We start from the raw sequence: 12986 nt of genomic DNA on the forward strand, positions 1-12986 counted from the left end.
CAGAGTCTGTTGTGTGCTACTTTACTTTTTCGTTCTCATTTTTTTCTTTTCACATCCTCAGTCTAGTGCCATGAAGATAACACAAGCTTCTGGATGAATGAAAACATACATTTTTACTGGTTTGTTTTCTAACCACAGATATAATAATGGACCAAAATAGTTTTTCTGGAAATATTTCTTTACCTGAATATGATCAGATGATTCTGGGAATAGTGCTGAATAGAAGCATGTAAGGTGTCATTTACTAATTTGCTCTGTGAAATGGTCAAAGTTCAACATATAGTTCTTGATTGCAGAACAATGAGACAAATTTCCAGACTGTAAAGATAAGATAAAAAGAAACGAAAACTTTGTGGGTCTGAATTTCCATAACCGAACCCAACCTCAGCTGTTTTTGAAAAGTTATTCTTCAACATAAACACCATTTATAAACAGGAGCTTTAGCAACTGCCTACAACATACAGACGAATTTGAATCCTCAATTTAATCCAGGTTTTCTGGAGCCTGTTACACACTCCATGAGATGTGCGAATGTCTTTCTTCTTGAGGCCTTGTGAAAAAGAATTTCATCACTTTGTTCTTGCAGCCATAGTTAAGACGTTGCTGATGCGAGGTTGAACTGAAAGCTTTAGTTAACAGCTGATCGAGCTGGCGAGAAAGTATGAAAATGAATAGAACATGTGGTTTGCAACGACACGCGCACCACTGCATACAACCCTGGCCCACCACGAACATTACTCGTTATGTATCACATCTACCAAACTTCTCTCTTCTGGCAGAATATGTAACAGGGTTAATTTGGAAATCAATTGTCAATTCATTCATCCATTTACTTGACCAATGAGTCCAATTAAGAGTCGCGGGGAAGCTGGAGCCCATCCCAGCAATCATTGGCGAGAGGCAGGTACACCCTGGACAGGTCACCAGTCCATCCCAGGGCCAACACAGAGACCAAAAAACCATTCAGGCTCCCTCCTAGGGACAATTTAGAGTAACCAATTAATCTAACATGCAAGTCTTTGGATGGTGGGAGGATCAAACTGGCAATCTTCTTGCTGTGAGGCCACAGTGCGAACCACTATACCACCAAGCAGCCAAAAGTCAATTCTGTTCAGCTTCATATATACTGCACCAGTTCCCAACAAATTCATCTCAAGGTACTTAAACAGACATAATCCAATTCATTGTAGTGAAGTTAGATTTCAATTAAAACAAATCAATTATACGATCGAATCCAATTTATCACAACTGTGTGCAAATAAACCAGTTCATAAAAATAATTACCGAGCTAAGGAAACCAGGTGGTTGCATCAAATATTTTCTTTGATTCAGTCGTCCATCTTGAACAGCACAAAGAGACAAAGAAGAGGAAAAACTACATCGCAACCAGAACAGTGATTAAAGAGCTCCACCAGAAACAGAACCAGGAAGGACAGCCTGGCTGGTCTGGCTGGACCAGTTGGGGCTGGATGGGGTCAAGAAGGGGGGTCAACAAACAGTATAGCCCAAAGTCTGGGTTAACTGCTTAGAAAGAAGAAGAAAAACCCAAACTAATGACAACAACAACAGCATCAGATATTTTTCTGCATTGAACCTAAAGAGAGCAGAGAGAAGCCCAGTGCATCATGGGACATGAGCAGCCGTAGCTTATAGCAGCAGAACAAAAGGCCACTAATGGACAAGAGTTACCAAATCAGACCCTCAAGATTTCGCAGCAAGCAAAGTTTGAAGTTTTATCTTAAAGGTTCCTGAAGCTGGCTTCACTGGGAATCTGATAACTACGGTTCTGCCTCCCATACTACTTTTAGAACTTCCAGGAACCACAAGGAAACCTGCAGTCTGAGAGGAAATTTCCATTTCTATTCAGTTTTTAACAGGTAGCCAGTCAAAAGAAAAACAACACTGGAGAAATATAATCACTGCTGATAGTTCTCATCAGAACCCTCAGCGCAGCATTCGGGTCAGATGGAGACTTTTCAGAACATTTCTGGGATTTACAGACATGCAATCTGGAAGTAACAAACCCATGCACTGGTATCAGTATGTTCCTCATTGTAGAAAAGGGGGTCCTTGAAACCTGTTTTAATGTAGGTCCAAGGCCAAATCCTGGTCCAGAATAACTTCAAAGTTCCTCGCTGTAGTGCTGGAAGCCAAGACTGTACCATCCAGTTATGTCCTGTTCAGGAGAACTCTGAGAATGGAATCCTTGTGATCTTTATCATCTTTGATCCGAGGTTTTCAAGCATATCTTTTTCTTTTTCTTTCAAATGAGGGTTTTTAGTAGGCTAATTTCCTCTCCCTAGTCTTTCCAACATGTGCATCAGTAATGTAAATTACTGGTACATAAAGATGGACTTCGTTTACCAATATCTTCTTATCAATCTTCTTAAATTTATTCTTAAATTGCACTTGAGAAGTTTTTTTTTTTTTTTACAAAAATCATTCACCAGCTTCATCAACCTGTTTGTAGAATAGAGTTGCGTCTATCTTTTCTAGCTCATGTCCAGGTCATGCACAGTCAGACACAGACAGAAGAGAAAAAATAAACATAATGACAAACAGATTAATGAAAATAAAAAGATAATTAAAGATATTTGCAATGAAGCCTGATTTTCATCCTTTTAAAAGCGCTTGATTGATTATAAATAATTACATTGTAAACTTCAGATAATACAAAAATCACTCCATGTACAAACGAGTCATTAAGACAGCAGCCAGCAGTGTGGTCCATGAACACATCAGGACTAACTGGGCTGGGGGTAGCAGCCTGCAGCTAGTTTTCTGGCATGTACAGTCTTTTGCACTGAGGCTGTTAGAAAGACTAGAGAGAATTAAATCCAGCTGGGCTGCAGCCAGTTCTTGAATTAATGAAATGGATGAAAAAAAAGGGTTATTTTCCCATTTGAAGGAAAATAACAAAATGCTGACAAGATCTCTGCAGTGGTTTTATTTGAACAGCAGAAAACAACAAAATGTCTATTGTGTTTGAACATGTTGCCATGCAGGCGCTTGTAGGAGTACTCCTGAATGTTCGTATAATTTGTTCTCAGCTTAGAGCAAATCCAAGATAAAAAGATTTGACAAATTTCATAAAATGATTGTAAGGAGGATTTAAGAATGAATGTCTTCGTAAGAACAGTTGTTGAAAGAGGCTCATTGTTTCTGAAAGGATGTGGTAAGAGAAGTGAAAAATATTCCTGGTTGAAGCCTTCACAGTATCTCACCGGCGACCACTATGACTCCAATACTGACATTTTCTGTCTCTCTGAGCATTTGTCTACTGTCCAGACCAGAATCTTCATCAGAGAAGAATTTGGTTCCACTGAGGGAAATTAATCACATTCAGAGTCAGATATTTGTCCAGATACGTTTTTGTGTTTAATGTTTAAAAGTAAACAATCCTGATGACTTCAGGACTTTGAGCTTTTGTTGATCTGAATCCTTCAGACATCCCCTTTGTCCTTGGTGTCCACCGTCTCTGATTAGACACAGATGTTCTTGCAGAAAACAATCCTGCATCTGATGACATCACTTCTAAATCCATAGATGGAGGTGACCTCAGTTCCTCCTTGTAAATCCCACATAAAGCATCTTGTGATTGACGGTTGGTCCTGAGAAGGACTACATTTTTTTCACTGTACTAAGGCTGGACACTGTGTGTCATAATGGTTGACTAATTTACAAATGCAACCATTCAGACATTTTCAGAAGAACGAAATCAGAACGAACACTGTAAACTTCTCAGCATGGCATGTTGTGTTCAGGATTGTTGAACTTCTTTACAGGGTCGTATCAAGGAATTTGGGAGCTCCAAGCAAAACAAGCCTAAAACTGTTGAACCGAAACTAAATCCTGCTTTCTTTCTCTCCTTCCTAAAATTTTACATCATTCCTCATGTTTTCTAAGAATTTTTATTTCAGTTCAAGTAATGTGTGATGATGGAATATTTAAGTTTTAGACTGAAGTTGTGTGTTTTTAATATCAAGTTAGATGAACGTGTTCTGAGCAAGTTTGCCACTTTACAGGTCGAACTAAATCAGATGGTTGATTTACCGAACAATGAACCATTACTGTAAACTTATGATAAAACTGTGAAAAGTCAAATGAAAGTTTCACTTCGAAGCTTTCTGAAGTTTTCCTTGTGACACAATAATCCTCCTGTGGTCATTTAGTTGGTTCAGAGCTGGAATATCCAGTTTATTAAAGAAGTTTCACACTTTCCACCAATCAGTGAATGATTTCAAACTATCTACATGCTTCAACCCTGCAAAGTGGATCTTTTTGAGAGTCCCTATGTTACATGTAAAGACAACTAAATTCTAACAAATGTTCAGATCTTGACCCATGTAAAACCTCAGATGCTAAAGAGCAAGCAAACGCAGAATGTGATGTACATCTAGATGATCTTCTACATCAGCGCTACAACGTTCTTCATCATATTACACCATCATCTCATCAACTTGCCTTGTGGATAATCATACTATTCTTTCAAAACTGGTTTAATTTTATAAAAAGGACGTTAAAGTCATAAAACTACCAGATGTGTAACCGGAGCTAAAAAGCCATTCATTTATTCATTTTCCAAACAGCTTAATTCAGTTCAGGGTCCCCGGGAAGCTGGAGCTTATCCCAGCAAACATCGGGTGAGAGTTGGGGTACACGGGTCGCCAGCCAAAGTTAAACAGCCAACAGTGAAGAAACAAGAATGTTTGTAGTGTTGATTTGGTTTAAAGATGATGTTTCTTGTTAAAGTGAAGTCTTAGTGTTTGGTAATTAAAGGCAGGAGCATAATCCCGAGTAAACAACTGTTGATAAAAAATAAGAATCATTGGCTGTTTGGTTTCACACAAGTTTGTCTTACTTTTTTTATTAGATGACAATTGAAGAAGTATTAATTTTTATCATTGCTGAAAATCCAGACCTTTTACTTTATCTCATTTATACATGTCATCCAGTGGTGTAGCCCCAGGTCTATGCAGACATATGGAGTGCAGGGACCACTACACCACTGATGCCACCTCCTTTGCTGGACATTTTAAAAAGCCCCCCCCCACCCCTTTTTCTGGACCCGCCCCTGTGGACCTTCCTGGTTTGTGGAAAGCTGAAGTTGTACAGGTCGGTTTTCCCGACATTCCTCAGTCCGAGAATAAAAGCTGAGCAGTGAGGAGTTTCTCCTGCAACAGAAGGGAATCCTTCCTCAGGTCGACTGGTTCTGGTCGGTTTCCTCAGAGAGGAAATCCGATATTTGACTATTTTTTCATGCGACAGGAGCTTTTCTTCCTGTAAAAACTGCAGTTGGAAAACAGTAAGGATTTATCCAGAACTGATGGAGCAGCTGAGAGTTGGAGGTCGTGGACTCTGAACGCGTCGATGGAAGCTCAGCTGCTGTGCTCTGAGCGGACCGGACCGGTCCGGAGAGCTTACCGGGACTGCAACCTGCTGACTGACCGGGTCCTGCACGCCCTGCTGCGGGCTGAGGAGAAGAACCTCCCCGCTCCAAACTACTTCAAATGTGTGCAGAGAGAAGTCGCTCCGTACATGAGGAGGATTGTGGCGGCATGGATGCTGGAGGTGAGGAAGTTCTGAAAGGTTTTTCTGTGTGTGAGAATCTGCACGTGACATTATTATCATCACATCCCAGCTGGAGAAGAGGATGAAAAACACAATAAAAGCTTTAATCTAATATAACTAACTAAATAACACTTTTATTAAATCAACGGGATGCTTTGTGAAGCAAATAAGATTTAATTAATTCTGTTCAAAGATAACAACGTGGAGAAAATGTTAGCACAGTAGATTAATAACGAATAAAATTAAGTTTTTTTTATTTTTTTTTTATTTGGTTGATTAGTAATTCACACAAACATGTAGAAAGATAAAAAAAAAAAAAAGAACTAAATAGGGTAAAAATGAGAAATAAACACTGATGTCTATTTTGCAACACTGCTGTCTTCTGGTTTTCACTGAAAGTAATGTAGGTTTTTTTTGGGAGATAACATTTACACTTTCTACTGTGATCCAGGTTAAATAACTTTGACAGTAACACATATCTTGATTGTGACACTTATGTTGTGATTTTACATGCCTCTGCTTTCTTTTAAGACCAAGATTATACATACGACCCTTGTTGCTGTTAAGTTACACTTAATTTATTTTCAGGATGTCATTATCAAACTGGAGGCAGAAAAAATAAGTGGTGGAAGTGGTTAAATTCTTCATTGTCAGATTAATTTTGTTTGTAAAGAGCCAGTTTTAATACCCCCATCTTCAAAGTTATTCGTCTAAATGCAGTTATTTCCCCTCTATATTTAGAGCTGATGAAGTTTCAGAGTTCACCATGATGAGGTGAAACAAGGCTTTTCTCTCTCCATCTCTAGCTGAAGGTCAGTGTCTCTGTCTGATCTGTTCAGGTGTGTGAGGAGCAGAAGTGCGAAGAGGAAGTTTTCCCTCTGGCTATGAATTACATGGATCGCTTCTTATCCGTGGAGCCTACCAAGAAGAGCCATCTGCAGTTACTGGGAGCTGCCTGTATGTTCCTGGCATCCAAGCTGAAGGAGACCATCCCACTCACTGCTGAGAAGCTCTGCATCTACACAGACAACTCCATCACTCCATCCCAGCTGCTGGTAGGTCCTTACATGCTCAAATAACCCTTCAATATTTATATGTTGTGAGCCGTCGCAGGATGCAGCAGATTATTTCTGGTGCTTTTGATGTCTCCTCTGACCTTTCACCCAGCCTCATCTTAACCCTAGAGCACTGAGGTTGGGTGATCTTCACTCATGCTACATTGATTTTCACCAGCAGCTCATGCCACGTTAGTGTTTTCTGGTTAAAGCCCTAAATCCCCAGAATGGGACTGAAATCTGTGTGTTGATCCCTGCAGCTGTTTGTCTGAACCCCACCTGAACCAGGGTCTGTTCTCCTTCTCATCTCACAGCAGATGGAGCTGCTGGTTCTGACCAAGCTGAAGTGGGACCTGGTTTCTCTGACCCCTCTTGACTTTATCGATCACTTCCTGTCCCAGCTGCCCGTCAGGACGGAGCACAAGGCTGTGCTCAGGAAGCACGCTCAGACCTTTGTTGCACTGTGTGCTACAGGTACGTGTCACATTGCTCTTGATTGTTGTTATGAAACTTATTGTGAATTCATTTTTCCAAGATTCCTGTTTGGTTGTTGTTTTATTTTTTTTAAAAAATATACTTAAGTTGCATGCTGAGGTTGAGGTTTTATAATTAGGGTTGGCATATTATAATAAGCTTGTAATAAGCATGTCATTCTGCCATACCTTTTTGATTAGCTTTATTATATGTGTCATTGTTTTTTTTTTCTTTTTTTTTTTCAGTTTTGATTCATATTCCTTGAGATTACTCAAATGCTAATTAAATAAAAAACAAAAAGAAAGAAAGACATACATGACAGTCTTACATGAAACATTTTGGTCTTGGAGTGGCTGACTGGTTGGTTAATGTCCCACCACAGACTAACTGGCATCTGACACTGGGCTTGACAAAGTGTCATCAGCAAATTTCGCTTTCAGTCTGGTTATAAAAATAACATAATGCTTCTGAATCACAGACAAACCTGCTGCCACAAAGGAGAACAGTTAAGGTGCGATTTGGTGAAACAATGTGGCATCAACCTGCTGTAGGAACAAGTCCAATAAAAGCTCCCAGCAGAGTGTTATTCAGACTGGAACACAGTGATTGTGATAAGCTGGAAATGTCAGCGAAGCAACTCTAGATGTCACCAGAGATCTTCTTACATCTCATCCAGACTGGAACAAGCTGGAGCTTTTAAATATTAAATCAATTCAAAACAATAAATCGATCAAAATAAAAAGAAACAATCATATAAATTCATCTTAAATTATAGTAAGTAAAATAAAGAAATTAAGTGAAAAACATAATGAACAGATAACGTACAACATGAAAGTAAATAAGTAACTAATAGTAAAGATACATAGATGTAAAACAGACCCTGATAAGTAGGGGCTGGTGGCTGAGTGGTTACAGAGGCAGCCTTCAGTCCCAGCCCAGTTTCAGGTCCTAGATGTACAAGCAAAGGTGAATCATTCTGCCCCACTCCGCCCCCACACACACCCACACACACACACACCCACACACACACACACACACACACACACACACACACTCACTACTCCCTGGGTAAATAATACCCCCAGGTAGTACATGTAGAGATGAATAAAACACTGGGCCTGATTCATATGAATAAAAATAAGGTATTAACAAATTATTATTGAAATCAAAGCAGAAATAAAAGTAAATAAAAATAATTCCAAGAAATAAATTAATTGGATACATAACTAAAAAAAAAAAAAAAAGAGAAGCCTGGAGCAGTCTATGTATAATTTGTGATAATACCCAACTCTATTTCCACAATAAGGGACATAAACCACCTTTCAGGACCTTCATGACCACGGCCGAATCCAGAAAGTAGCTTTAGTCAAAACATTTTGAGGAAACTGAGTTTTCCATTTCAGTTCTCCTGACCTCTGAGTCAGTTTAGCTGGGCGAGGCAGAGCTGGTTTGTTTGTACAGCACAGTTCAACAGCAGGGTGATTCAAAGCGAGACTGTAAAAGATTAGAAAACAAGAAGCATCATTTCAAATGAAAAACAAGAGGGAAAGGAAGAGGAAGATAAAAAACTTTAAAAAAAAAAAAAAAAAAACTCCAGCAGGAAAAGAAAAAAAAGCAGATTTTCACTTTTAAATAAGACCTGCTGAAATGCAGCCGAGAGCAGAAGGGTCCTTAACCTGATTTAAACAAAATGAGTGTTTTAGCTGAGCCGAGACTCTCTGGGAGTTTGTTCCAGAATGTGAAGCAGAGAAGCTGAATGCAGCTTTTCCATATCTGGTTCTGGGAACTGAAAAAAGACCAGATCCAGATGATCTGAGGGGTCTAGTTGGTTCATAATGGGACAGGAGGTCTTTGATGAACTTTGGTCCTACACCATTCAGACCTTCATAGACCAGCAGCATAACTTTAAAGTCCATCCTCTGGCAGACAGGCAGCCAGTGTAAAGACCTCAGAACTGGACTGATGCGGTCCATTTTCTTGGTTTTACTGAGGACTCGAGCAGCAGAGTTCTGAATGAGCTGCAGTTGTCTAGCTGATCTTTTAGGAAGACCCGTAAAGGCGTTGTTACAGTAGTCAAGCTGAGTCAAGATGAAAGCATGGACTGGTTTTTTCAGGTCCTGCTGTGACATCAGATCTTGATAGTAAGCTGACTTTGTTATTTCCTTAATTTCTAAATGTAGGTCTGAGTCAGATTGGAGTTCATCACAACACCCAGGTTTCTGGGCTGCTTGGTGGGTTTTAGGTGAACAGAATGAAGCTCTGGTGACCTTTAATTGTTTCTCTTTGGCTCCTAAACAATCACCTCGATTTTGTTTTTGTTAAGGTGAAGTCAGCTGAACTCTCAGATTGAACAAAATGATTGATGAGATGTTGCATGTCTGTTTCCTAAAAGACCGGTCGACATTGAGGCACAAATCATTTGCATGATTCTCCTTCAGGAGGCTGATCGGACCCCGTTTGGATAATTTCATAATTCCTCTGATGATTTTCTGTTCGAGTGCTTTTGTTTCACCGTGTGGTTCATTATTTATCTGAAAAATGATTTCAGCCTTTAGTTCACTCGCCAAGATACTTCTCATGTCAGAACACAATCTTTGTATCCACTCCGATTTATTTTTGCAAGTAGCAGCTTTCTTTACAATTTGGGGATGTATGGCACGTTTCCAAGACAACGGTTTGTCAACGCATAAGAAATGTGACCTTTGTTTAGATGCATCGGATGGAAAGTGCCAGGAACTCTATATGCAATAATCATTTCTAGGTAATCAATTCAGAGAAAGACATAACACAATTATTTTATAGCTTTATTTCCTGTAAGTGGATTTGCAAATTAGGATTTTACCATTTTCAGATTCAGATTTCTCACTCAAAATGCAAAGTTTGTTCTGCATGGCACATCAACTTGTGCTGCAACCAATGTTTTACAGATGTTCCAGTAATTGTTTTTCTATTTGGGTTTTAAGCATACTTTATCAGACCATTTTAACTTAAAAAAGTACACTTTCAAGAATACAAGCGCAACACTCATCTATATACTGCCGTTGTACTAGTTATATACTTTTATATTATTTACAGAATTTAGTTTATTGAAGTATACGTGAAGGTTATTTTCATTAATTTGAAAATGTTCCAATTTAGTCCAAAATGTATTAGTATACTTTATAGTACACTACCAGTTACATGGTCCAGAGTAACCTTGCTATACTTAAAGTTATACTTAAGCATACTTAATAAAATAAACTTCTGCTTTTTGCTTCCGGAAGCACAAGTCAATGACTTGACCTTATTCTGTACTTGAATCAAGGTAAACTAAGTATTAAACTTTATGGTAGTAAAAAAATAAAACGTTTACCAAAGTATAAATATAAGCTTAAGTATTAAAGTATAAATGTAAGTTGTAGTATTAATGTACTTAGTCATAGACTTGACTTTATGGTTTTCAGTATAAAGAAGTATACTTCACTGTACTATTCTTAAGTACATAAAATATAGTCTATAAAAGGAAATCTTCCAGTATACTGCCTCAGTTTTAGTATAAAATAAGTATTTTTGTAGTATGCTTAACTAAACTACTTTTTGCTGAGGGTATGCACTTTTGGTCTAGATACTGCTAGCTTACATGTTTACATACAGCTTTTTCATACAGCAGGTTTACATAAAAGCCTTTCTACATACATTGGGTTTACAAACAGCATGTTTACATACATCAGGTTTACATCCACAAAGTTTACACACAGTATGTTTACATCCAGAAAGTTTACAAACAGCTTACTTACAGCATGTTTACAGAAGGCTTATGCCATCCAGCATGTTATAGCTGTAGCTGTTATATGTTATAACACTATGTATCCACCCTGACCAACAAACGGCCTAAAAGTCCAAAACACATTAAAAAAAAAAAAAAAGACTGAAAATTAGTTTTAAAACAGTTGTTTTCTCCTGAAGTCTGGAGTCACACTTTAATTATTAATCATTTAATTACTAAAGTTCTGGACTAAAGGCAGTGCAGTTCAGAACCAGAACTCTTACTGTGAAGCCATGCTGGGATGCAGTATGTGCTTTAGCATTGTACTGCTAAAATGTGAAACTCATGAGAAGATAGCCTGTTCACATATGGCTTCTTCTTCTGCATTTGTGGATTTCTGGGTGAACTGTGTTCACACACAGGATTCTGAATGTGTAACCCATGCTATGATTTCAACAGCATTGAGTCTGACCTTCAGGTTTTCCCCTGTGCACAGAGATTCCTCCCTAATCTTTTGATAATATTATACACCAGGGATCCTGAGTCCTGGTCCTAGAGGGCCGGTGTCCTGCAGGTTTTCCAAGTGTTCCTGCTGGAACATACCTGATTCAGACTCAGACAAGCTCTGCACATGTCTGCGAAATAAACATTGATTTGAATCAGGTGTATTACAGTGGGACACTTGGAAAACCTGCAGGACAGATAGTTGGTGAGGAACATTTTTCTAAAATTGTTTCATAACCTTCAGACCCAGTTAGTCTCAGATAGGTTTGTCCCCCATCTTCACATCTGAGAAACTCATCTGACCTCCAAATTAACCTGGGCCTTTCTACCTCCAAAGACAAAACAAGCTACTGATTTCCATGAAACGGTAAAATGCCTGTTTTAACATCTGATTCTGTTTATGTCAGGACCGAAATGACCTGACATCTTCATAGAATTGGGACATGGTTACAGTGTCACAACTTGCAACTTTTTAGTTTCATAGCTTCACAGAGCTGCTTGTTGTGTGTCTTGTACTTTTGCTGCCACCAGGTTAAACTGTCACTAAATGAAAATTACAACAGATACCTCTTGATTTTCTACTCAGCTTGCTGAAGGAATGGACAATAAATAAAATGTCTAGACCAGAGCAAGCTGCTTTGCTCCTTTGATGAAGATCATCTGCAGGATCCTGGGCTTTCAGTGGCTTTGGTTATTAGTCTGTATCTTCGGCTCCCTCAGAGCTCTGTGTTAACAGGGTCACTCTTTCAGATGTTAAATTCATCGCCAGCCCTCCATCCATGGTGGCAGCAGGCAGCGTGGTGGCAGCAGTGGAGGGCCTACGAGTGAGGATGGTGGGAGAAACCGGGATGCCTCAGATGCTGACGGAGCAGCTGGCGCACACCATAAGGAGCGACCCGGTTGGTGGATCAGTTCTGACATTCCACTGGTGTCCTCTGGTCCTCAGATTTAAACTGAACCCTCCTTTCACAGGACTGTCTCCGGGCGTGTCGGGAACAAATTGAGTCGCTGTTGGAAACCAGTCTGAGACAGGCTAAGCAGCACTCGGTTACCATGGAAACGAAGAGTCTCGGCGAAGGACAGGACCACTCAGCGACACCCACAGATGTACAGGACGTAAACATCTGAAGTGATGAAGCTGATGTTCATCTTCGACACTGTGGACTCAACAACCCGCTGATGGATGGAAGGAGGTCAGAAGGGATCACGTTTCAGCCGCGTTTGGACGGAAAAACACATGAATGACTTTAGCTTTCAGCTATTTCTAAAAGCAGTCTCAGAGAGAGTTCATCTCTTCACTGCAGGAGTCCAACATGCTGCTTTCCAGACAGGTTTCTGTGTCCTTTAACTCAGACTAACAGAGCTGGATCTGAATGACCTGAGCTCATCTCCTGAAGGAAGATCAGAGCTGCCCCAGCTTCACTTTCATGCTCTAAAGCAGAGGTGTCAAACATACAGTCCAGAGGCCAAAACTGGTCTCAGAGGGTCCAATCTGTCCCGCAGGACTGATTTGATAAATATGGTTATAACACAGAAGACAATAAATGCAATTTTTTAAAAATAAAAGCAACTTTAATTCTTAATCTGTCCATGTGAGGCTTCATTTTTTATGTTTGAATATAAAACCTGTTCAAGGC

The 12986-nt window shown here is 39.4% G+C and overlaps 1 protein-coding gene across 1 annotated transcript; it reads left to right on the top strand.

The window, feature by feature from the left end:
• Positions 1 to 5370: 5370 nt before the first annotated feature.
• LOC306762851 (G1/S-specific cyclin-D1-like) lies at positions 5371 to 12477 on the top strand (the record flags this gene model as incomplete). The annotated part of the gene is made up of 5 exons (XM_079249484.1): positions 5371 to 5571; positions 6411 to 6626; positions 6941 to 7100; positions 12100 to 12248; positions 12322 to 12477. The coding sequence occupies 5 exons, from the start codon at positions 5371 to 5373 to the stop codon at positions 12475 to 12477; spliced, it is 882 nt and encodes a 293-aa protein (XP_079105610.1).
• Between the last annotated feature and the right edge of the window lie 509 nt (positions 12478 to 12986).

The sequence above is a fragment of the Telmatherina bonti genome (genome assembly GCF_933228915.1).
Source record: "Telmatherina bonti genome assembly, chromosome: 2".
In the NCBI taxonomy this organism is placed as follows: Eukaryota; Metazoa; Chordata; class Actinopteri; order Atheriniformes; family Telmatherinidae; genus Telmatherina; species Telmatherina bonti.